Here is a 27,403-nt window from a genome sequence, read left to right as displayed (position 1 = left end):
AATCCTGTGAGAAGTACACATCAGAGCTGGCTTATTATTTTAAAATGCAGTGAGAGGTTTGTGCTCGAATCTAGCGGTTTTCAGGGAACTAACCTTTGGAATGGTCATTGGTGTCTGCAAAGATCTGAGATCATTTTGAATTTGGTTCTTAGCTAAATGCATGTATTTTTTTTTTAACTCCAGGAATGTATACAAAGACTATCGTTTCCTGGAGTTGGCCTGTGATTCCCAGGAGGATGTGGACAGCTGGAAAGCATCTCTGCTAAGAGCTGGGGTCTATCCAGATAAATCTTTAGTAAGTTGAATATATTTCTTATCTAAAAAAATCATTGCACACCACATTGAAGAAAATGTATTCATTTCTGTAAGTTAGCAAAACAACTACCCTTTTTTTTTTTTTACTTAATTTGGCCTCTTTTTACTGATGCTGCCTTATTCTTTTTGCATTGATATTTTTGATGCTTTTTTTTTTCTCCATCAAATTTCTCCAAAAGCTACTCGGTACATTTGCTAAAGAAAATATCCCATTCTACTTCAACATAATGTGCTTTTAGAAAGATTTTAATTCTATTAAAAATTTGTCTTCTCTACATTATCCCATAGCTGATATAAAACTAGGGTACTATCATTCATCATAATAATATTTTATATTTACATTTTAAAGCCTACTCATTTTTATAAAGGCTTCTTCTACTGTGTCGGTATTACTTGTATTGCTAGTTATGTCTGATTCAGGCTCTGGGTAATGTCACTGTGAGTGTGAAGAACAGAAAAAAATACATAGCTCTTCCCACTTATCTTTATTAATGTACTTCAAGTGTCTGGGAGACACTTCTCTCCTTCAAGTTAATAAACAGGCCTTGTCTTTGTGCTCTTTACAAAATGTAATGTTACACAGACATCTCTAAAACTAGACTTCAGAAGTCCCTCCATTGTCTGCTCACACCAACTAACATAGTGTGCCAGCCTTCCACATTTCCCTCTCTCCCTCCCTCCCTTTTCTCTTCCTCCTCTCCTTCCCTCTCTTTGTCTCCCTCCCTTTCTTTTCCATTCCTCTCCACCTACATGCTGCTCCCTAAATCTTGCCATGAATCCATGTCTCTTCTCAGAACTAACCTGCTAAGATCCATCCCCAAGGAGTTAAATGCAGCATGCCCCTCACATGCCTACTTGGCTCTCTGTCTGTGTCTAGGACTGATCATGCACAGTGGGATCCCTTCTAGGCTCAGGGTAGGATACAAGTCTTTTCAAGACAAAATCTGACATATGGCTGAAATGAAGGATAACTGGAACACTTAAGATGTGGGGAGCTTCATGTCCATGGTGTCACACTGGAACTCAATGAAGTTTCAAGGACAGCATTGAGATTTGTACAAAAATGTGTCCCCTCATATTTTGGCTCAAGCATAAACCCCTCTCCATTCTACACCTCTCTAGTTAATACCTAAAGCAATGAATCTTCCAAACATGCTCTATGCCCTCTAAAGAGAAGTTAAATATGATGCGTTCTCAATGGTAAGGTATCCAGGTGTATGTCTGTCTCATTTTCTATATTGTTGACCAACTTCTTTCATGTGTGTGCATACAGATTCCCACAGGCATATCCTCCCCCCAAGACTTTCATATCAGTACTCTTTTCAAAATTCCAGGTGACACTTATCTAGATTGCAAATCATTATATTTCTATGCACATTGATTGTAGTACATACTGTTTACATACACAGAGATTTTTATTAAAATGCATAGTGATAAGTCCTCTGTAGAGTGGTCAGCAATGCAGTAAGATAACGCACAGAAAACACAAAATGACACATGCATAAAGGAGCACTCTTATTTTCATGTATAAAAATAATTATGATCATTATCATTTTCATTATTAACCACTACTTTTGGCAACCAGTGAAGGTTATTATACAAGGGCCCAGGGAAGATTGTCCAATTAGTAAAACTCCCGTTGTATAAGCACATGGACCCAAATTTGAATCCCCAGAATCCACATAAAAGGCCTTAGTGTTTTACACCTGGAATTCCAGTGTTAGGAGTTAGAGAAGGGAAAATCCCAGGGCCTTTCTTGCTAACCAGTCTAGCCAAATTCGCAAGGTTCAGGTTCAGTGAGAGTCCCTGTCTCAAAAATAAGGTTGAAAGCCATAATTGAAGACACTCGACACCAACCTCTGACCTATACAAACATACAGGAACACACACATGAACGTATACACACACACACACACACACACACACACACAAACACTATATATTATAGCCTAGTCAGATTGTGGGTTTTTTTTTTCTGTTTTCTAATTTCCAGGTATACTTAGTAGTATATCAATGTATATGTGTTTGTATGTCTATATGTATATTTTTCTTACATCTAAGTATGTTTTAGATCATGACTTTGTAAATTATACTTTTTTAAGTAAAATAATTAGAGAAATTATGTGATGTATGTTTGTTAGGGGAAAACTGTCATAGAAAAGAAAAAGTATTTATCTGCCCATGAGCTTTTATAAAACTTTTAAAAATTACTTTTATAAATCTATATATTCATGGGCTCATCCGTAGCTATACAACAAGAAGGCAATCTAAGAAACGTCTTCTATTTTTTAATTCTAATACTCCACTTTAGGCAAATTCAGAGTTATGCTACACAGTTTGTTTTGACTCTTTGGGTGGAATCTTCATGTGCTTACCAGCACATACTTGGGCCAATCACTTAGGAGATGGAGACAAGTAGATATTGACTGCACACCAAAAAACGAAACAGGAAGTTAAAGTTGGCAGTATGTACCAACTGTTGCTTTTCTCAGTTTTCTTCAAGAACAGTGTTGGTGTTTTGTATGTGCTGTGCATTCCCTCAGGTCCTGTTCAAACAGTTGCCTGGCACTTGATGTCTGATGGCGGCCAACTGTTGAGATCCATCAAGTCGGTTGTTCAGCTACAGATTTCGTATGTGGACACACTCGATTATACCTAGAAGTGATAGCTTTCAGTAGTTCTTCCTAATGTAGAAATTATAAAATCAGATTCACCTAAAGACTGATATCATTAAGCAAAATTTTAGAACTACAGAATAGTATGTTTTGCTTTCATGGCAACAAACCACTGAGTCACTAACAAACCAGTCATTTACTTTCCTGGTAGAGAAATAGCTCTGCTTTCTATACAGATGCCTCTATTTGACTAGGGAGAAAATCCTTATTTATAAGCTGTGTGTGTTGGGGGGAGGGGTGATATGTGGGTGGCTGGATATGTACATTTGTGAGCATGTATCTGTATACGGTGTGCATGTATGTATGCACACGGTGTGTGTGTGTGGAGGTCAGAGGACAACATGGGGTAGCTGGAACACAGATGCCTCCCTCCTTTTGCTTAAGACAGGGTTGCTCATTGGCCTGGAAATTCACCAATTGGACCAGGCTAGCTGGCTGTGAGCCTCCAGGGATCTGTCTATATCTGCCCTTCATCTTGTCTTGCTAGGTGACAGACATGCGTACCACCATGCCTGGTTGTTTATTTGAATTCTGAGGGATCTGAACTCAGGTCCTCATGGTTGCGAGGCAAGTGTTTATGCCTGAGTCATCTGTCTCCCCATTCTGGAAAAAAAGTTTCTATTTCCATCATTTTTCAAGCATGTGTATAAATTTGATATCATTTAGATAACTCCCTATCACTCAGTTTGAATAAAATGTTTGAGGCCAATTAGTTTGTTATGATTTTATGTGTCCATTTTAAATAATATCACCACTCTAGTTTCTGTTGTCTCCATGTAATAGTTGATTTTCTGTCACTCATATCAAAATGTTTTGTGACCTTGTTTCTTGTCTCCTAAATCATGTCTCTGGGGATTTTCTTTTTGAAAATGTATCCTCCTTTTGACATCCCTTTCCTTTTCTAACCATGTTTTCTTCTGTGGAGCTTACCTCACCTAGACTAGCTGGCTCGGCCAGACCTAGGAATCCTCCTGTCTCCACATCTCCATCACTGTAATCACAGGCCTGCACCATCACACCAAGGCTTTACACGAATTCTAGGCATCTGAACTTAGGTCTTCATGAGAATGTGGCCGGTCGCGCATAAACCTTTTCTCATAAATTTAATTATAAATACATGTGAATTGATCTGAGGAGCATGATCTGATAAACACAACTTTTGGGCACAATATTGTTGGCTTTCAATATGACATTAAGGAATTCCAAATTCAAACTATTTGAAACATGAACTGTGCAGTGAAATGGGGTAGACATGGCAGCAAATCCATTCTTTGTTTAAATCCTGACACTGCCCTGTGACTTAGCACCTTGACTAACTCTCCAGTCGTTTATACTTTTCTAAGCTCCAAACAGCACCTTCCTCAGAGAGAGGGTTCTGATACATTACAACAAGCTACATGCCTTCAGCTGGTGACTGTGCTCACGGCTGCATAGCCTTTATTATTCCTTGGCATCCTGGATGTACGTACAAAGCTGCAATTCTCAATTTTATGACTAAATTTTCTTTGGAAGTTGTTAATGGATTTGACTGTGTCAGAGAGAACTTTCTCACCATTGTCTAGGAAGACTAGTTGTTCAGAGGGAGTCCTGAGAATACCTGGGGGGCAGGCCAACCTTCAAGGTTGAATCAGGAGGGCAGAGCTTAGCCTAGGAGCTGTCAGGCAAGCCAATAGCCTCATGCCTGCTCTTAGAAGCTGGTCCTCTAGCCATGGGAAAAAGGCAATGTGAGATCCAGGCTTGCCCTGGAAATGATTTGGTGCAAAGTCAGTTAAGTAAGAAACCTCCAAGCATTTTAATTGGTTCCTATTCTCTGCAAAACGCGCGTGTGCGCGCGCGCGCGCACACACACACACACACACACACACACACACACACACAGTTTCTATATAGAGGTTTCTGTTATATATCCTCCAGTGTGAACCAGCATGGACTGCTTCTTCAGAAGCTTAACATAATGGTAGAAGGTCAAAGACCTCTGACGGCCAACTCTCCCCGTGAACTGGGGACTCTGCAGCTATAACCAATGGTTTTCGAACCCCTTGTGGGATGAAACCAGCTTCCACTAAGGTCCTTTTGGCACCTCAGAAATAAGTTACTTTTAGAAGATGCTATAATGGCTTTCCTCTATGTCAAAAAATAGTTAAAAGAAAGGGTCCCTGTGTCTTCCCAAGTAGGAAGAAGAGGAATGGCCATGGACTTCCACAAACATTTACAAAGGTGATGGCCACTCATACATTGTCATTCAACAGTCTGTGGAGGAGTGGGAAGATCTAACACCCCACTCCACATGGCTTTTTTTTCCCAGCAGTGCTTCGCGCAGAACCTTGTGCAGCTGTGTGCCCAATTCCAAAGGTCCTATTCACCGTTTTGTGGAAAAATACTTTCAAGGGTTTAAACATACGCTGTTGTCAACTAGAGTAGTGGAGAGCATTCTAAAACATCATCCACCATCCAGGACTGCCATGCCCCTCACCAAATAGATGATTGGGAGCTAACTGAATGAAATAGTAACCGGCCAAGCACACCACTTCCTCCACTTCTGTGTTTCTTTGATTTAGGACCAGGGCATCCTACACAGTTACATCACTGTTGCTGCTACACGTTGGAGCATCCGCCACTGAGTGGGGAAGCTAGTCACTCCCTAGTGTGTAGGAATACGTGGTTGAATCCCTGAAACCGGTTTGCTAGATCAGAAGCTGCTCTGCTGTGGAATGCAATAAACCCCATCTGTCTGAGGTATTTTCAGCAATATTGCTCTTCTTAGGAGAGCCAGGCTCCTATTATTCTCTAAAACAGTCTTCTACTCATAGTAAAATTCCCAGTGGGGCCCTTACTGCCTTTTTGAAAGGTTGGCATCATCTTCAGGAAGGATTCCTTCAGGCTTTGTTTTGTTTACTTTTTCCTTCATTCATTCTTGTCCTTATTTATGTGTCTGATAAGTTGGTGTGTTAATAGCTGTACTGTGGCAACCCCCAATGCTTAAGAAACTTCTCTACATGATTTTATCAGTGCCTTTATATTTTCCTTGTTAAATATGACGGCTGCAGTGATCCCCGGAAGAGATGGTTTCCTCAAGGTCACCACCTGGCACTGAGCTCAAGGGAAGCCTCTCCTGAGATCATTGCCTTCCCACTCTCCCAGAGTGTTTCTTTGTGTATTTTTCCCCCTTCATATCCTCAACCTAAATGGAAATGCCAGCTCTCTAAGCTGGTCCATTCCTGTTCCCAGTCTTCCCCTCTGATCCACACACTTCTCTCATAGCTCTCTGCAACCTCACATCTCAGTGAGACATTTTTTCTGGACCCCTGAGAGGAGAGCTCAGATCTGTTCCAGGCTCACATCCCATCACATCTCCCCCACAGGATCTGACCTTGCGAGGACTCAGGCTGCTCTGGGAGTCATGAATCACCGTTTTATTTTTTTAGGCCAGATGTGAGTTAAATTGTTTGATGTAAATCATACGCTCACAGCTCCAGTTTGCAACAGGAGAGTCATTGGCTGCCACTCGCCCCTGGCTGCTCTGTCTCCACACACAGTTGTTGCTTTTAGAAATGTCTACGTTTTTGTGACTAACCTTTCCAGATCCATTTTATTGAATGAGGACTCATGTTTATTTTGGCTGAGGCCCTGCTATACAGTCTTGACTTCCCATGCCAACCCAAGACACAAACTCGTAACTTACCAAAGAATAGAACGGCCCAGACGGAGGCTGTAACTTGCTCTGCTTCCTCCGTTACCCCAAACCACCCACTCCTTTCCTCAGCACTTGCTTCCTTTTTTTTTTTTTTTTTTATTTTAATTCCACCTTCTTTGAAACCAAGGATGCAGTGCTTGTTTAAAAAAACGTACTGGCTGATGAAATTTTCCACTGCTCAGCCTGTTGGAGGAGGGCCTGTCAGGAAAGGCAGGCCAGCAAGCACGCTAACTTCTCTGCCTTTTATGCTAGTGGTTCACTTATTACCGATTCAAACCAGTTCTTTCTGGCTTGGTTCCCATACCCCAAGTATTCTGAGTAGAAGTGGGGGGTGGGGGGTTCCGCTCTTGTCAACTTATGATTTCACTTACCCTTCGTGGATTCTTTGACTTGTGCGTGAGCTCTGGATACACACAATGGCATGTCAGCGAGGAGTTCACTTATTCATTTGGATTCTGATCTAGCAAGGAAAACCTCGTAATTTTAAACTAAATCTGTGTTTAACATGTTTCTCTCTCTTTTTTTTTTTCCTTCCTTGTGGCTGCATGCACAGGGAAGCAACAAAGTAAGTTTTCTGCCCTCCTGGAGCTCTGCTGTCTCCCCAGCCCCCCCTACTGCATGTGTCTTGACAAGAGTGATTCTGTGCACGTTGGAATGGCCACCTTCTGCTGTCGTACAGGGATTATATGGGGCATGCAAATGTTGGGGGCGATGTGTGTGGATGGCTACAGCGGCTGCTCGGTTTGACCTTTTGGAAAGGAAATAACAATGTGTTTTCAGAGCTGGTTATGGGGCATGTCAGGGAGCTTGCTCAAAAGAAAGAGGCCAACTCCGAGAGCAAAGGCAAAAAGGTTGAATGAGGAGGATTTGTCACAAAAGGGTATGCTCGCCTGATAAAACTCAGGACAACTGAAGTTTCTGACCCCAAATCAAAGTGTGCACGTCAATATGCAGTTATAAAACCCCCGAACTGGAGTCTTAAATAGCAGTATAGTAGGCTTTGTTGGCAAAACTGAACTAGATCCATGCACTGGCTTTGAAGGTGCCTTGAAATGGATGGAGGAGGGTGGGGTCAACATTTGACTTGGCTCCTACATCCTTGATGAATTCCAGCTGCATGGAAGTGGGAAGAATGTGCCGATCGTGCAAGGAGACCAAACTGCGCATTATATGTTTATGAAAATGGGCAGCACACGAGAATGGTGCAAGTTATTTTAATGATCTTATTACAATAGATAAATGAGCAATTGGTGCTTTGTAGAGTTGCTAACTTGGTTAAATTTTAATGTAACTTTTCCAAAAGATTAGGGTTATTTCCCTCTTATTTAGAAACATGAGAACAATATAGATGGGGAAAGTGGCCTTAAGTTAGGCAGAGTGGTTTTTGTTTTATTTTGCTGGGTTTTCCTTCATACATTGGTTCTTTATTCTACCAGGTGGCCCACTTAAAATGGGCCTCAGTGAATACAATAAGAATTGAAAAGAATCTGTTATATAAGAGTTGGCCTGCATATTTAAAGCAGCTGGAATTCATCAAAATTTTGCTATTCATAAGCCATATGTATAGAATGTAAAACAAATGTGGGAGATATTTTGCAGTTTAATTTGATGGAATGTGTTATTATGGAGTAAATTGACATAGATGGGTGGCACTAAAAAATGTGTCACTTCATAAATTTATACACTGATATAACTGCTCATGACCCAGGCAATAATATTTAATAAAGTTAAAATATTGCCAGAAATGTACGAGATCAGCATTTGTGAAGAAGGAAAGAGATGCACGTGCATCATTTATAGTACACTTTAGGGGGGAAAAGCAGGTAACTTAAAAAAAACATTAAAGGCTTTTCCCACAAAAATGAAAGATAGTATTTCTAGCTAATACTGAAGTACTTGGTGGCAAATATTTGGACAAGATGTGAAACCCATGTTTTAATTCTTATGGTATTTCAGTTCTTGAACTGTTAAGTATTCTATCTTGATTATTTGCATTACATCGAATCTCTATCTAGAACGTCATGTGTTGTGTTAATCTGAAAACAAAACAACCAGCAAACAACCTGAGCACTTTGAAAGTCACTCGCACCCCGGGTTAATTGTGGGTACATTAATAGGGAGCCAGCTGCGGACGCTGGGGGTGGCGCTAACTCTGCCCACAGGAGAAGCATTCATGATTTGTCTCTTTCTCTGGCAGCTCATGGATGACTTAAGTGTTGATAAAATTATCCCCCCTACACACACACACACACACACACACACACACACACACACACACACACTCCAGAAAAAAAAATCCTGTGGCAAAAGTCACTCATTTATCGTGTCTAGCTTCAGCAAGCTCTTCTGGATTATAAAAGCTACAGTGGATACAGTTTACTGATTTAATTTAATCATTAAATGCAAGTAATGATTAAAATTTAAAAATTGGGGCTGGAGGAGGACAGCTCGGCCAGTAAAGTATCTGCCACGCAAGCACAAAGATCTGAATTCAATCCCCAGCACCCATGTCAAAAGTTGGACATGGTGGAGCGTACTTGTAATTCCAGCACTAGGGACATAGAGACGGGCAGCTCCCTGGGGCTTTCTGGCAAGGGGCCTAGCTTACTTGTTGAGAATAGGCCAATGGGAGGCTCTGTCTCAAAAACTAAAATGGATGGCACCTGAGGAATTATATCCAAAGTTGTCCTTGGACTTTCACATGTACACATAGACATGTACATATACCCCCACACATGCACACATACCTAGTCCTACACACACACACACACACACACACACACACCTCAAAAATTGTAAACTATTGCTCATTAAACCTTCTAGAATAGGCCTGAAGGCCCTATAGGGTCTCAGGGCCTCCAGAGTCACCATCTATTTACACCATGAACATCTGGTAGGGTAGTGTGGAGGATCTTCATTTGCTGATTGAAGGTAACATTGGTTGGAGGCTCTCAGAAATACAAGTGCTCAATGTTTTGATTTGTAACTAAAGAATGGATACTTTGGAGCTAATGATATTTATTACCCCATGCCTTATTTTTAATTATTTATGTTTATGCATAAGTGATAGTTTGTGAAAAATACAATGCTAGTACTTCTAAAATGTGATCATATTCCTGACTGTAGACTCTGGCATGAAAGCATCTCCTCCAATCCCAAACAGCACATCTGTATGCTATTTCCCTGTAGCTTAGGATTTCAGTGTAAATGGAAAACACTGCATGCAAGCTCTGCTGTCTCCAGAGTATAGATCTGGAGTCTTCAAAAGGACAACATGAGATTCTTTTTTCCCCTCTCATGCTGGAATGATTGCTCAGAGTCGTCCCTATGGCTACATACCTGCCCTATACAAGAGCCAGCTGTAAAGTATGGCTCATTTCATATTGGAGAAGGCTAATTGTTTACCAAGCACATAACATTTTATTATTCAGGATGTTAACCAGATCTCAAGGGAAGCAAACTCTGTTGACTAAACATGTCTTTAGATGAGCACAGTGGACTCATCTCCCTGTATGCAGTAAGTGTAGCACATACCCATGCCCATGCCCACATATAATCCAGAGCAACCCTGATGCTCATTTTCTCAGGGACAGGTTTGCTCTGTCCATCTTTAGATCAGGCTGAGAGTTTGGGAGCTCATCTTCCATGCTCCATATGTAGAGCAGCAGTTCCTATGAGAGAAACACATATAGACTTACATTATGGACACACGATAGGACAACACACTGACACGTACATTCCTCTTTGAACAGCAATTGCTATTGTTCCTAAAAAACGGTAATTTTCCTTTTGTAAGAAAATCACAGTTATTCTGGGGAAATTTTCTTTTGTAAGTATTACTTATTTTTCCTTTGGAAAATGTTTATCTGTTGGCATAGTGATATTCTAAATTGCTCATGGTAGAGTCTCTCTTTCCCTTAGACAAGTTGCCCTTGACCACAGAAGTCCATGTCTTCATTAGGAAGGCCAGAGTCCAGGACATGAGTCAGTTTTGAGAATGTGAATAAACAGCACATAGAATGTGCAACAGTTTCAGAGAGCTTGTTTTGTTTCTGTGCAATTTGTGTATTAATACAAATGTCAATCAGAAAGACCATCTGCAAACCTGAGGTCTTCAGGGGAAAATTAATCTCAGGCTTGGTCCAAGAGAGAATCCATTTAATACTACATAATTTAATGTCTTCTCTAAAGGGACATTTCCAGAGATTTAGTAAACTTTAATTTTTATTTCTTTATCAAAGAGTTTAATTAAATGTTCTTGTTAAATTTGGCAAATTCAAAGTAGGAAAAAAGCCCTAAAATGTATGAAATAAAATATTATAACAAAGAGTATCTGATTTCTTAGTGATGTTGGTACAGAAACACAAATGAAAACATAGAGAATCCTGGATCCCAATATTAATGCTTCTAAAAGTTTTACATTATAGAAAAAAGTTTCTTTTATTACCGTTTGAATGAAAAATTTATTAACTTTATCTAACTTCAGTCTTTTTAAACTAAAGAAGTCTCATACTTCCCCAGGAGAAGTGTAAGACTAACTATATTTCATTTGAAAAGGAGCAATTGAATAGTATATTCAAAATCAGTATTATAATTTTGCAGTATCTGTATTGTGCTCTAGTACAGTGAAATACAGTAACTTCATACATGCCAAAGGGCCTTGGTGTGCAAGAAAAGAAAGTCCTATCCAAGCACCTGCTTTCCACCATTTAAAAATACTTTGTCTGATGATTCCTGAATGCTCTCAGCAAGACTAGTGGACTTGGCCAGCTCTGTCTATGGGAAACGTGGTTACTTATTATCACCAAATGGTAATTTAATTATTACCAAATGGTGATCCTCTGATGTCTACTAGTCACTCTCCATGATAGACTTTGCCAAACGAACGGCACCAAGATGGATTGAAGAGCACAGATGTTGAATCTGTGCTGGTTCATTTTACCATCTTATGATAGAACTTCACTCCCTGTTGGTGGTGGTGTTTCTACCATGTGTGAGAGACCGTTGTAGCCACTGAATACTCCATCCACCTGGCTGGGCAGGGTCTTATTGATAACTTGTGTTGTGACCTTGGTTGATTAAAGGAACCAAAAGGATTGTGTTGTGCAATACATCCCTCTTGAATATTTGAAATTCATGACCAAAAGAACACTCTGAGAAGTTATGGGAATGACTGACCCCATTAGGATTATTTTTTTTAAGTAATGTATATGATTTTCCACACTTTTCTTGGAGGAGCATGATAATATATTTTCTTTGGATTTCCAGAGAGTCCCTGTCTGGTTGACTAACTTTATGCATAAATTAATAGGAATAGCATCAAAGTTAAAAGAAGGGTTGAAAACACACTGGCCTCTAAGGGTTACTCCAATTCCATGTGACTATGAAAACACCTCATCTCTCAAATCACTGCAACACCATAAAACCTTTGGTTTTCCTTTGGCAAAATGACATTAAAAGAAAATTATTGATGCCTAGATTTTGAGCCCACTGACTTTAATCATAACCAGTTGGAGAAGACAGTCAGTTGGGAGTGGAACATTTTGAGAAGTGTGATTTAGTGATTTAGATTTTCTATTTTTCTGAATGTATTGATCTTGCCAACTAGAGTCTAGAGTTATGTGAGACTGGATATGTGGCTCAGAAACAAGGTCATGGGTGATGGAATGGGGCTTCTGAAGGGTCAGTAGTGTTTATTAGTATATTTTCATTTTCTCTGATGTGTTCAAGATGAAATGACTTCTCTCTAGTGAATGAGAACTCATGTTTCAGACATCAGAGCTCTTTTGACATATCTTCTCTCATACTGCTATAGATATCTTTTGTATAATTCATAGTTGCTTTTAAATGGGATGCTTTAACCCTTCTCAGAACATAAAATCATCTCATTTTTCCCCTTGTAAACACAGGGAATTTATCCCAGGGCCTTGATGTGTTAGTCAAGTGTTGAGCCAACTAGCTACACCTCCATCCAAAATGCAGTTCTTTTTCTTTTTTTTTTTCTTTTTTTTTTTTTTTTTTTTGGTTTTTTCAAGACAGGGTTTCTCTGAGTAGCTTGGTGCCTGTCCTGGATCTCACTCTATAAACAAGGCTGGCCTTGAACTCACAGAGATCTGCCTGGCCCTGCCTCCTGAGTGCTGGGCCCAAATGCAGTTCTTTATGCCTATTTCAAAAGCATGTTATCATTGGCTATGATTTTGAAGGTAACATTGTGAAGAGCTTTCTTTTGGAACTAGAAAGTAGATTTATGACTCTGGCTTATTTACCTTAGTGAAGTTATCAAATTATGCAATAACCACACAGCAGCCACTATGGTAATGAGAGTTTAAAACCTTTCCCAGTCATTGTTCATCCTCTGGACAAAAAGGAAAATAAAAAGGGATGCACTTGGTATAAGAAATAATTTTGATTCAAAATCTATATAATTCAGTCCCTCATTATCTTCAATTTCAGTTACCTGTGGCAACAGCAATCTAAAAATATTAAGTGGAAGATTCTAGAAATAATTACCTCTATGTAGCATGATAAAACAGAGATAAAACACCACACTGTCCTACCTGGTACATAAGTCACTCCTTTATCCAGCATATCCACACTGTATATGCTGACTTCCCATTAGTTACTTCATAGCCATCCCATCAGGTTAACTCTCACGATATTGCAGTGTGTTCAAGTATAAGAACGGTAATACCAACAACAATCAGGCATGCCAAAGAAAAGTTATAAAATGCTTCATTTAAGTAGAAAGGTTGGTCTGGGGAGATAGCTCAGTTGGTAAGATACTTGTCACATAAGCATGAAGACCTGAATTTTATCCCCAAAATCCAAAGAAAGGCCCAGGCATGGAAGTAATTCAAGTGTTAGGAAGGAGACAGGAGGTTCCCTGGATTTTGTTGGCCAAATAGCCTGACCCAGTTGATGAGTTCCAAGCCAGTGAAAGATCCCGTCTCAAAAGGAGAACAGTATTTCTGAGGATGACAGCTGAGGTTGTCCTCTGGCCTCCAGACATGCACAGGTGTAAAGGCAAAGGCACAATAAGATGCTGTGAGAGACCACCTTACATGACTTTTATTATGGTATTTTGTTATATTGTTCTATTCTCCTCTTATTAGTTTGTTAATCTCTCACTGTGTGCATTTGATAAAGTTTATCCTGGGTCTGTATGCATTAGGGAAAACATATGAAAAGAGGTTAGTACTATCTATTCACTGAAATTCCTGAAAAAATCCCCTTTGGATAAAGGAAGACTGTTCTAAGATGTATAGATACTGTATATCTAATAAAACACTAGACATGAAATGTATTCTTCAGAAATATTACAGGTTCAGGTCCCAACCACTGCAATAAAACATGCACACAATATGGAGGGTTACAGAGATTTTTGGTTTGCCAGTACATACAAAATTCACATTTACACTAGACTATAGTCTGTTAGTCATGTAATAGCATTCTATGCAGGCAGTATATACTGGGGCTGGAAAGATGACTCCATGGTTAAGAGCACTTGCTGCTTTTGTAGAGTGCCAAGGATCAGTTCCCAGCACCCATTAGAAGCTCACAATTACCTGAACTCCACTTCCAGGGGATCTGACACCCTTTTCTGACCTCCAAGAGCACATGCAGACATGTGATACACATGGACAAGCAGGCACCCACACATACAAATAAGTCATTTTTAATTAACTTAAAAATTTTAATTTCAAATTTTTAACTTAATTTAAAAAACACTTTTTGCTAAAAAAAAAAAATGGTAGCAATTATCTGAACTCTGGAAGTAATGAAGCCAAAGACTAAGATTAATACAAGGTTGTCTCAAACCTTCGATTTTTAAGATGCCCAATATTTTTAAGTAAAGTACAATAAGATGAGGTACAACTGCCTACCAGATTTTAAATGTAAAACATGTATTTATTTACATGAGAAAATATACACCAAAATGGATCTAAACAGAGATGAGTACTTATCTTAACACTATTTGAAATGTAACAGGAATGAAAACACCAGGCAGGAAATATCATAGATGTAAACCATTGCCCTAGGAAGAGAAAAAGCCAGTTTAAGTGGAAATGTTACTTTTAATAAAGGAGAGCAACCTTCAGGAAATGGAGGGTGGAGAGAGGGCTCAGTGGTTAAGAGCACTGGCTATTCTTCCATAGGTTCCAGGTTCGATTCCCAGCACCCACATGGCAGTTCACAACTGTCCATAACTCCACTTCCAGAGGCTGTGAGCCTCTCTTCTGATCTCTGCAGGCACCAGGTATGCATATGGTGCACAGACAAACATGGAAGCAAAGCACTCCAACAAATAAATATGAGGTGTAAAAAAGAGAGAAACAACTTTGGAAAGGAAGTAAGGTCATATAAAGCAAAGAATAATAAATTTGGAAATAATAAAAGTATAAGAGCTTATAGGTATACATGTATAAAAACAGGAAAAAAGATAATTAAAAGGCAAAAAAGCAATTAGTAAACTATTTGTAGCACACATGAAAGTTAAATATCCTGAAAGTGGAATTATTTCTATTCAATTTATTTTAAAAATAGAATCATTTTAATAAAAAAAAACCCTACTAACTAGGAAAATGGAAATGTAGGCAAATCAACCAAATATTCATTTAGGACCAATAATAAAACAACCACTATATATAGGGTCCAAACAATCCTTTTCAACCAGGAATTTTGAGTTTAAATAGCCAGGTATCATCACCAAGCTTTCAGATTTGGAAATACTGAAAGGAATGGTATACTGGCTAGCTTTATCTCAAATGACACAAGTCTCTGGAGAAGAGAGAGCTTCAGTTGAGAAAATGCCTCCATAGGATCTGGTTGTAGGCAGACCTGGAGGGCATTTTCTTAATTAGTGATTGATGTGGGGTGGGGGGACAGGCCATTGTGGGTGGTGCCATCCCTGGGCTGGTGGTCCTGGGTTCTACAAGAAAGCAGACTGAGCAAGCCATGTGAAACAAGCCAGTTAAGCAGCCCTCCGCCATGGCCTCTGTATCAGCTCAGCTCCTGCCTCCAGGTTCCTGTCCTGTTTGAGTTCCTCCTCAGATTTCCTTCAGTGGGAAACTACAATGTGGAAGTGTAAGCCAAATAAACCCTTTCCTCTCCAACTTGCTTTTGGTCATAGTGTTTCACCACAGTAATGATAACCCTATTTGAGACAAATGGTCTTGACAGGCGGTAAGGAAGCAAGTATCCTAGAGTCCTTCCAGTGGTTGACGGGATAGTCTGCCTGGAAGCCAGTCTGGTGATGCATGCTAAATGCAGGGCTTAGAGGTTGGACCTTGGAGCCCAGCTCTTCCCCTCCTAAACATTTATTTTTATGAATTTTTCAATATTTATCCCAAAAAATTTGTTTGAAAATCTTTTTGAAGCATTCTGCATAATTACCAGTGTTTAAAAGAAAACCAGTGTCTCTGGAAGATAATTGGTCACATAAAACGCTAGGAAGTAAATTAAGATGTATGTGTATGATTGGTTACATAAAACTCTGGGAAGTAAATTAAAATGAATGTGTATATGAAAAATGGGAATTTTCACAAGAAGTAAGAGAAGAAAATGTGCTCATCCTGAAGAACATTATCCCACTTTTGCTTTGAAATCTTTTGAGGGGTTGAATGTATTTGCATATGGAAATGTGGGGAGCTATTTCATTAGGGTTAATATTCTCTGCCCTTTCAATGGTTGCTCTGTTACTTCCTCATTTTCCTATCATTACTGTCTTTTGCACAACTTTTTTTTTTTTTTTTTTTTTTTTTTTTTTGGTTTTTCGAGACAGGGTTTCTCTGTGTACCTTTGCGCCTTTCCTGGAACTCACTTGGTAGCCCAGACTGGCCTCAAACTCACAGAGATCTGCCTGGCTCTGCCTCCTGAGTGCTGGGATTAAAGGCGTGCACCACCACCGCCTGGCCTGTCTTTTGCACAGCTTTTTAAGAAAAGAATTTTAAAATGCATAAACAAATGTAAAGGGTGTTATTTAAATGGAAGCTGGTGAGAAGAAACAAAAAATATTTTTAAAAACTGAATATCCGGGAAGGAAAACATGTAATATAAGAATTAAAGTTCTTAAGAAAATAGGCTGTCTTGGGGAAGTCAAAGATGATTGTGGAAATGAAGAAGACACTGAGATAAAAGTAGAAGTGTATCTGAGGCTGCAGAGTTGACACCGGCGTGGAATCCTGCTGATTACAAATACTTGGCAATAATTATGCAGGCTGCAGCCCTTAATCCTGCCTGTGCACATACGTTATTCTCCTCACTGACAGGCAGTGAAAGACCCCTTTGTGAATCTGAAAAGTTACATCTCCTCCTTGCCTTGGATCTCAATAGTGTTATTGTTTCAAATCCTCAGATTCCAGGGTTCAAAGTTCCCGGCTCCCCATCCTGAGGATTATCAGGAAGCCATTTCATGGCTGAATTTCTGGATGAGTTCCTGTAGGATTGGTAAAAGAACTGTAGTCTGTTCAGACTCCACACCCTGACTGCAGCCCACACTGGCCATCATGCTTCAGTGGTGCCTGTTTCATATGAGAGTATGCCTCTTTTTTTTTTTTTTTAAAGTGTATATGTGCACAGTGTATGTGGTGTGTTCATGTTTGCAGGTGTGCACACCTGTGAAGGCCAGCGGTCAATGTTAGGTGTCCTCCTCAATCTCTCTCCACCTTACTTTTGAGACAGAGCCTTCCACTGAATCGAAGGCTTGCAGGTAGGCTAGACTGGCTGGCCAGCAGCTCCTGGGTTTCACCCATTTCCACGCCCCCTCCCTTAGCTGGGATACCAAAGTTGTAATCGTTTCACGTGGGTGCTGCGGATCTGAACTCAAGTTTTCTTGCTTGCAAAGCAAGCCTTTTACAATGAGCCACCTCCCCACCCCACAGCCCACCCTTTGTTTGGTTAGTTCGTCTTGGAAAGTATGACATTAACCATACAGAATTTCCTACTCAGGCTTACATACTTGAGCGAGGATCAGAGGGTCAAGTTACTAGTTTTTTTGTTTTCAGCACATAGAACTTAAATCTGATTACATTTTATTCTTAGTTCCATCCATACATTGTATAACGTGGGAATAAGAAATTCCGGGGGGGGGGGGGGGCGGTGGTGGTGGTGGTGGTGGTGGTGGTGGTGGTGGTGGTGGTGGTGGTTGTCATTGTTTTCTAAAGCAGGGATAACAACATTATCCTGTGGAGGGAAATCTTCAGAGTCGCTTTGTTTCTTCACCCTTCCCTCTGTATTCTTGGCTCTGGGATGATGCTCCCCTTTGCCAAGCCCATTTCTTCAGGCTGTTTTTAAGGCTATGCTTTAACATTATTTTTGTTTGTTTGTTTTGTTGTTGTTTGTTTGTTTTATTTTACTTTCATACTCTTGAACATTTATTCTCTTCTGCTACTGACTTTTCTACATAAAAAGATATATATTTTTGTAGAAAAGAAACATGCATACATATATACATGTCCTTTTTTAAGGACATTTAAAAAATGTTTCTTTTTGCCCCTGAGTATCTTTAACTTAATCAATTCCCAATGCTACTATAAAGGAGTGATTGTCTGCTAGGTATATTTGGCAGTGTGTGGACACATAGTTAATTGTCACAACACAACTGGTGGTATTATTCTAGTGGACAGAGCCCAGAGACCCTGCTGGCCATCCTGTAAGCACAGGATAGCTACCTCCACACAGCAAAGACTTATCCTTCCTAAAATTCCAAAAGTCTGCTGATGGCAATGCCTAGTGTAAGGTAACATCAGTCTCTCCTTTCAGACGTGAAGACCCTTAGGCTCAATGTGGTTAGTAAACTAGTCAAAGGTCTTATATCAAATAAGTGAAAATGTCAGGACTTAATCTAGAGGAAGCTTTGAGTTCTGAGTTCTGAGTTCTCCAACTCGTGTGTGTTCAATTTCTAATTTATTAACACATTCAAATTTAAAATGAACAACTTTGTATATAGCTCCTCACCTACATTTCTATTTCCTTAGGGTATACATATAGAAGTAGAAAATTTCAAAGTGAATAGTAATTATGAGGCTTTTTAAATTACATATTATATACATAATTTATATAGTATAATTTCTGTAACAATACTAATTACAAGAGATTGATTTATGTCAGCAAATCTCTTCCTTAAAGCTATAGTTAACTCAATCTCCTATGGTCTTACCTAACAGTAGAGTATATTGACTTATTTTCTTAAATCTTACTATTTAATATTTGCCAGTTTAATCATTTGTCTTTCTCTAACATGAAAAAAAAGTTTCTGTTGCTCAGTTCGTCTCCTTCAACTGCAAACCTACTGTGGTGATTTAAATGGCCACCACAGGCTCATAGGGAATGGTACTATTAGGAGGCATAGCCTTGTTGGAGTAGATGTGGCCTTGTTGAAGGAAGTGTGTCACTATGGGGATGGTGCTTTGTAGTTTCAAATGCTCAAGCCAGGCCAAGTGTCTGAGTCTCTCTCTGCCTATGGATCAGGATGTAAAACTCTCAGTTTCTCTCCAGTAACATGCTGGCCTGCATGCCACCATGTTCCCTGTCATAATGATAATGGACTAAACCTCTGAACTGTAAGGCAGCCCCAATTAAATGTTTTCCTTATAAGAGTTGCCATGATCATGGTGTCTCTCCACAGAAATAGGACATTGATTAAAACACCTACCAACCCTTCTAAACAGGCTACTAGTGGATTTAAGTAGCCAATCCAAGCTCAAATCTTAGCTCTACCACTGAATAGCTCAGTGACTTTGTGTGACTCATGCTGAGTCCCTTTCCTCATGAATTAAATAAATCTAGATGACATCTGCTTCACAAAGCCTTAACTGAGCGATGCTTGTGAAATATGTAAAATAGTGCCAGGAACAAAGTAAATGCTCAAGCAGTACTGGCTGCTTCAGTATCTTTTTCATGTGTGTATGTTTATATGTGTGTGAGTGTGTGTATGCACACACACACACTTTCATGTCTTTGAAGCACTCTGAAAGTCCATACATGATTTTGGACCAAAAAGTTACTCTGACTCCCCATTCTCCAAATATCTTCTGCTTCCAAATGCTCTGTTTACCCAGGACTCATGATGGGCATCATTGAGGCTTCCTGTTGCCAAGTAATAGCTTGGCTCTCCCGTCCAGGCTGGCTCATGCTCTGGCTTCTGTGCCTTAGTCCTGCCTTCGCACAGTGTTCTCAAATACCCTACCATCCCCACGTACACACTTGCACATTCCCACTTCAGTGCTTCTCTGCCTTTATATCTTCCTGAGCTCTTTACAGTACATTGTGTTCACACCTACTTAAGGAGGAAGTTTAAATGATAACCATGGTTGCATTGGGTTCTTCTAGTGAACAACATGGCATATTAGCAGTTAAAGAATAAGAGGCACTAGAATAAAAAAAATGTATAAAAAATTTAATCCTAAAATTATTTGACTAAATGACACCCCACAGGCACTTTTTTTTTTTTTTTTTTTTTTTTTTTGGAAAGCCACTGCCTCTCATTGCTGTGTAGAGTCAGTGATCTCTGGGAAATGCTCATGGAGTCTCTAGCTCAGGGTATCCCAAGGTCCATTTGCCCTGCATGAACTATGTGCACATTACTAATTAAAAGTACAGAGTCCTGAGTATTTCCACCTCCTCTCAATTTGAACTCACTGGAATATCACCAGAGGTAATATACCTTAAATAGGCTGCTCTGGTGACCTCAAACATTTGTAATAACTATAAATAATAATAAAATTTGTTATTCTGTTTTTAAAAGCACATTATAGGTACAGAAGTAATGGCTCTGTGGGTAAAGTATTTGTTACACAATGCTGATGACCAGAGTTCAAATCCTTAGAACCCACATAAAGCTAAATGCAGCAGCGTGTGTGCGTGGGGGGAGGGGGGGGGAGAGAGAGAGAGAGATCACAATATAGCACTACCAGGAGATAGGAGGCAGAGAAATGAGAATATTGGCCTGGAGATCACACATAAAACCAAACAACATGGTATGAATGGTGAGGACCAATATCCAAAGTTGTCTTCTGACTTACATAGATACATCCTGGCACCACATGAGTCCATACTCACATATGAACACACATACACAAACCATAAATGCACACCAAAAAAAGTGTATTCTAATTTTCTTACTGCTTGTGCTGGCTCCTTTTTGTCAACTTGACACAAACTAGAGTTACCTGGAAAGAGGAATGCTCCACGTACTAGACTGTGGGCATATCTGTGGGCATTTTTTAGATTAATGATTAATATGGGGATGTCCAACCCACTGTGGGCTGTGCCACACCGGACAGGCAGTCCTGAGTTGTATAGGGAAGCAAGCTTAGCAAGTCATGGAGAAAAAGTCAGTAAGCAACTTTCTTCCACGGTGCCTGCCTCTGTTCCTGTTGAGTCCCTGCCCTGACTTCAATCAGTGATGGACTGCACTATGGACGAATAAGCCAAACCAACATTTTTTTTCTACAAGTTGCTTTTGGTCATGGTGTTTACCACAGCAGCAAGAAGCAAACTATGACACTGCTATTCTAAGTACTAACAGCAGTCAGAAAGTAGGCTACAAAAAGTTGCCTTCTGCCCCATAGAGGAAGGTTTCAAGGCCATTTGAATCTCAACCTTTCTGTTGTTGTTGTTTTGTTTTACTGCTCCCAGTAAATATGATGGTAAGAACTGTGCCAAGTCCAACTGACTGGAAATTCGTTGTTTGATTTGTGTCCCTCCCAAGTCCCTGCCAGCTGTGAGCAACAGCAGATCCTCAGGCTAGTAGCTCAGTAGCCTACAAACGGGCTCTGTTCACAGCTGGGACACTGACTGTGGAGAGTCTTCAGTTTCCTCATTAAAAATGATGCTTGGCTGTTCCCAGGCTGAAAGGGTGGTCTAGGGAGGTCTAGGGCATTTTCTCATGGCACAGGATCAGAGCATCCTTGGGCCACTGGGTCTGCCCCTGGCGCTCCTATCAGCTCCCCCTTTCTGTATATTTGTTTTGTTCAGAGATGCCATTACCATAACTCTTTGTACTTCTGTGCTAAAGAACCCTGGAAACTTGTGAGGCGCTTTTCAGATGAGCCTAAGGTATAACCAGTACTTCATTATGGTTTTAAATGTAGAATGAACTGTATCTGCTCTTGATATACATAAATAAGCAGAAAGTTAATCTATGCAGATGAACAGTCCTGGTTTTCTTTCTTCCAACACACTTATGAATTTTATAATTATTCTATGGAATAATATTAACCTGTTTAAGAAGGTATCTTCACATTTTCTCTCATTGGTAGTTTCTATACTTGCGATCATGCCAAGTGTGGCCATGCTGTTTATTGTCTTTTGTTTTACTAAATAGGAAATAAATTTTGACTCCTTTTGAGGGAGAGTCAAGGGGAAGCTGCGTTTGTGAAATATTTGGTGGTGTTTGGTGTACTAAGTCATTCCTTTTGAAAGTGTTGCTCTCTCGTCTTTGGGATTACGTCAGAGCCCGTGTCTAGCTAAGCTTCCCGTGTGACTTCTGCGAGTACTGCATCATTGCATTTGCTGACCCGCCTGTGGGGGAGGGGACTTGTGGGAATGCTGTTCAACATTTGTATCCAAATGGCCTTGTCTGTTTCTTATTGCTCTTTACCAGTCTGTTAGGACATTGATTCAGCTTACATTACTTTAGAAAACTCATGTCTGCTGACACCATGAGCCAGTCACCTGCCTAGGAGTCAATGGGATGATGGCCTAAAAGACCGTCTACTCCATCACACTGGTGCCTTTTGATTTAGATTTTGTCATGTTGTGATCAGAGACCGAAGCACTTAGCCACTCAGCAAACACTTGGTGCTCAGCCATATTATTGGTCGGCAGATTCCTGAACCTTCCCCCAATTGGAGGATCCAAAATGCTTCCTGGGTATTCCCAGGGGACCTCCCAATCTCTGATAGGTGAATATGGAAGTCTGGAAATTAGCATTATCTGTGCATCATTTCTCTTTGCCCTGTTTTATATCACTTATTGCTTGTCTATCCAACCTCATCAGTTCAGCTAGACAAGCTTTTATTGAGTGCCTACTGTATGTAAGAATACAGTGATTACTAAGTTGGCCATTTTTGTTCTTTAGGGGCTATCAACAAACTTAGAAGAGAAGGTGTTAAAAGATGTACTTGGGTTTTCATAGCACATGAAGGAGGAATGTCTGGTGCTCAGGGAGATGGGGCAGGCATCCCAGTGGATGAAACCTGACTCATTGGGACAGGTATGGTGGTACATATTACTAAGTCAGCAAAAACAGTGCTGCCAGAAAACCAGGAGAGGTCAGAGCAGTCTTTTAGATTGTTCATTTAGCAACTGTATGAAGAAGAAACTTAATGGGAGCCAGGACACCTTTATTCATCCAAAAGAGAGGTGGTAAGGCCTGAACCAAGGAGGATTGGAAGAACAGAGGATACAAATGGAAAGAATGCTCTCCTTCCCCATCTTCTGAGAATTGTGTTAATGATGGATGGAAGCAGATGTGGGTTCACATGTCTGTGTAGTGCTCCCTCAACCCCTTTCCAGGTTCACTTCCTACAACTGAAGCTACCTGTCAACCGTGGTCCAAACATTTACAGGGAAAAAAAATCTAAAAGTAGAAAATATCTTTTATAAATAATTTTATTATAGTATATTGTTATAATTCTTTTTACCATTAGTTACTATTAACCTCTCACTGTATATATTATAAATTAATGTCATAGGAGTGTGTGTATTGGGAAAAGGTCACATAGATGGGATTTGATACGACCTGTGGTTTCAGATATCCATAGCAGGTCTTAGAACATATCCTTCAGGGACTGTATTGTCGTTATGGGTCGACAGCTTCTCCTCATATGGGAAGAACCACCTTGTCACCATGGGATTTGATACGACCTGTGGTTTCAGATATCCATAGCAGGTCTTAGAACATATCCTTCAGGGACTGTATTGTCGTTATGGGTCGACAGCTTCTCCTCATATGGGAAGAACCACCTTGTCACCTTTGTTCTTTGTTCCTGTCTCCCTGATTGGTCCCCTGCCCGAGACCTGCTGGGCTGCTTGTACTGATACTAGCCACTGACAAACATGGAGTATTGTACGGATAGCTTCGTATCACTATAATGAAATACCTGAGGTAATTAATTTATAAAGAGAAAAAGCTTACTACTTAGTTCACAGTTTATAGGTTCAAATCCAAGATTTAAGCCTATTGGTTTGACCTCTGCTTGGGTCAGCAGAAAATAATGGTGGGAACACATGTCAGAGAGAATATTCATAAAGTAAAGGAAAGAAGAGAGGGAGGGGTGGGAGATGGAGGCGGGGCTGAGAGGTGGAGAAGGGAATCTTCAAGGGTCCTACCCCCAAAGCCGTAAGGTCCTCCCACTGGACCCCATCTCTTAAAGGTCCATAGAACCTCTGGCCCCAGGGACCAGGCCTTTGCACATGGACTTTTGGGGGGCACTCATCCAAACAGCAGCAAGAGTCCACTGTGAATCTACAAGTGACACAAAGTGGGAAATAAATTATATTACCCATTTTTCATTGATTCTGGGATGGTTTCCTCTCACTAAACCAGTGCACTGAAACATTTCTATAGTTTAAAATGTAAATGTGAGGCCAGAAGTTGGCTCAGAGGGTAAAGGCACTTGCTCCTGAGGCTGAGGACCTGAGTTTGATTTCAGTACCCACAGAAAGAAAGGAGAGAACTGACTCCTGAAAGTAGTTTTCTGACACACACACACACACACACACACACACACACACACACACACACAAATTGGACATAAGCATATTATAGAAGTAGGGATGCATCTTGTTTTATCTGTCACTGGTTAGTAATCTAGGAAGCAATGTTTCAGATAGGAGTCGATTCTTTTCTATCCCATTAAATTTCTGTTTTTATTCCTATCTTAATTTTAGGGGGAGGAGAGGATATTTAAAAATGGATAATTCTTAAAGAAGCCTATAAATACATTTATCCATTGAGAGAAAAACTCCAACCCTCTGTAGTAATGAAGTAATAACTTAAAGTGGTCAGTTTTATCATAGATCAATCCTGCCCACAGCAAGGGAGTGTAGCCAGTAATCTGGATAGCCTTTGAAGCCTCATACACAGGCAGACTTTCACCTCTGGGACTAACCATAATTTTAATTAACATAAAGTAATCTAAAGGCATGCTGGTTAGACGTCCAGTGCCTGGACAAAGCTTTCTAGGCAGGGGCTGGGGAATATGAAAGTCTGCCTGCCCCTCTTCCCTGAAAACAAGGCTTTCTTTAATCAGTCAGAGCAGATTTTTATTATGCTCAGCTTTTACTTTTTTTTTAACATTGCACGATGTTCTTAGAGACAAAAAACAACAGAATTCCAAAAGCTTTTATTAATTAAAAAGGGCAGAACTGAAACCGTTATAGATTATGTCAGTTTCGCCCCACATTTAAAAAGCACAGGGCTCCAGATCGTCTTTAAAGTGCATGATTTACACCATATTCCAGTAAAGCGATGCAGGCGGAGACTTTTCATTCACTCCTCTTGTGTGTCATGTGGAACACGCTGAAAGCTGTTGGTTCTCCCAGGGACAGGGCAGGAAGAATTAACTCCAGCCAGCATTGCTTTTAATATGTGGCTTTGACTTTCAGAGAAGTGGAGTGCAGTGCGAATCATAGAGGCAACTGACTGAGAAACTCCTCAGTGCTCTAACAGGAAGCAGGCTGCTTTCCATATTCCTTCCAAGATTTTTCTTTCACATGCAAGTCCCAGACACAAAATATTCTGCAAAAATTGTAAGGAAGACACAGTAGTTCTTGCTGTTTGGGGAGTTCCCAGGGAGAATAATTGTGTTCAGAACACACACACACACACACACACACACACACACACACACACACACACACACGTGCGCATGCACGAGTTTATTATGTGATCTGGAACAGCCGAAACAGACAACACCATCTCCATTTTATGGTACATGTTATTTACTGAGTTTCCCTGAAGAAAGCTTAAGAATTCTTTCCTTGTGAGTCACTCACTGTGTGCCTACATGCACACATGTGTGTGTGTGTGTGTGTGTGTGTGTGTGTGTGTGTGTGTGTGTGTGTTTAAATATAAACTTTCCTGCAGCTGGTCAGTTTGGAGCACAATCATCTTGTCTTCCCTTCTCTTCAAGCTTCTTTGCCTTCGTCTGTCAGTGATCACATCTGAGGCCAAATTGAGTAGCTTTGGTGTAGCCAATTTCTTTCCATTAAATATTCAAGTTTAAGAAATGAAACAGCCTGGCCAGGCAAGATTCAAAGAACTCCATTCTCTGAATGTGACTTACATAATTACATTTTCATTGCCCTGGCAAAATGCATCTCCTTGGTTTAATCTCTGTTGAAATTAATGGAAGGGAAATTGTATCCTTTTTTGCCAAGAATCGTTGGTGGTTGCAATGCTTAGGTTAAGGTCCTTTTTACCACTAGGAGTGGAAGAGAAGGTGCTCTCCAGTCTCATCTTATTGAAGAGGGGCTACAAAGGTGGTCCTCGGGAATAGCCAGGCGTGGTAATTTAAATATTAACACCTTGACAGATAACCTCAATATGTATATTAATTACAGTTTTCCCTCCACGAGAAAGGCCCTATAATTGCAGCCATCCATTCTGAGGTAGCGCTGTTGTTTTAGACAGCAATTCTGAACCCACTTTCCCAGTGGCTATAAGAAGCCTGCTATTGCCAACCAAGTGGTCTAGAGTCCTCGCTAATTACCAGCTTCCACAGCTTTTGATTCTGAGCCCAACTGATGGCGCCAGAGGCTGAACCACAGTCAGATCTGTAAGCCCTAGGTTTGCCAAATGGAATCTATGCAATTTGTTTCCTTCTCTCAATGTCTTTATGACGAGACTCAGCTCAGGATAAATAGACTAGAATTGCTTCAAAATACTAATGGTTGAAGATTCAAACATTGAGGACAATTACCATGAGGGGTCTGTACCCTATGCTCGTGTGTGTGTGTGTGTGTGTGTGTGTGTGTGTGTGTGTGTGTGTGTGTGTGTGTGGTATGTGTGTATACCAGAAATCTGTGATGGACAGCTGCCTCAGTCTCTCTCCACCTTATCAGACAGGGTCTCTCACTGAACCTGAAGCTCCTAAATTCTGCTAGAGAACCTGGTCAACGAGCTCTGGGAATCCTCCTGTCTCTACTACCCGTGGCTGGGATTACAGGCATGCACCAGCATGCCCACCATTTTTTATATGGGTGCTAGGGGGTGGAATTTAGGTCATCATGTTGTGCAAGACTTTACTGAGTCACATTCCTTACTCCCCAAATTGCTAAGTTTTTAAGCACAGTTGTGCTATTTGATTCACTCAATTGCACAGACATTTAGTTAGTGCCTTCTGTTTACCCAGTACTGTGTTTTATTCTGGAAATAATGCATGAAATTACCTCCCATTGTACTAGAAAAGGTGAATAAACACATCATGTAAGACCATCTTGTATAATAATTATATCAGGAAATGCGTCTTAGAAATAGGCACTAAGACACGCCTAATTGTTTTCTGTACAAACAAAACTGAGGTCTAGAAAGTGCTCTGTAAAGAAATTTAAGATGTTGTTGAAGAGTATATATGAAATTCAGGAGAAGGGCTTATGAAAAGGGAATGTATACCAAGCACAGGACTAGTCTAAGCGATAATTTAGCTAAGTGCGTGCACAGGGTAAACTGGCGGATATGGCTGTAGTTGTGTGATGTTTGTGAAGGTGTGTG

At 40.3% G+C, this 27,403-nt stretch overlaps 1 protein-coding gene across 7 annotated transcripts in view; it reads left to right on the top strand.

Annotated features, from left to right (window-relative positions):
• Positions 1 to 27,403, top strand: part of Dnm3 (dynamin 3) — a 498,900-nt gene that overhangs the window by 400,706 nt on the left and 70,791 nt on the right. For 4 of the 7 annotated variants that reach the window (XM_052737388.1, XM_052737384.1, XM_052737386.1 and 1 more), the window contains 2 exons: positions 184 to 295; positions 7,238 to 7,249. In XM_052737388.1, coding sequence (XP_052593348.1) covers positions 184 to 295; positions 7,238 to 7,249 — 124 coding nt within the window. The remainder of the gene's footprint in view (positions 1 to 183; positions 296 to 7,237; positions 7,250 to 27,403) is intronic. The other 3 variants (XM_052737385.1, XM_052737389.1, XM_052737390.1) reach the window with 1 other exon arrangement.

This window comes from Peromyscus californicus, unplaced genomic scaffold, assembly GCF_007827085.1.
Source record: "Peromyscus californicus insignis strain IS unplaced genomic scaffold, ASM782708v3 Scaffold_14__1_contigs__length_90479793_seg_2, whole genome shotgun sequence".
NCBI classification, from domain to species: Eukaryota; Metazoa; Chordata; class Mammalia; order Rodentia; family Cricetidae; genus Peromyscus; species Peromyscus californicus.
The sequence above is the reverse complement of the archived record's forward strand: the minus strand, read 5'-3'. Positions and strand labels throughout refer to the sequence as shown.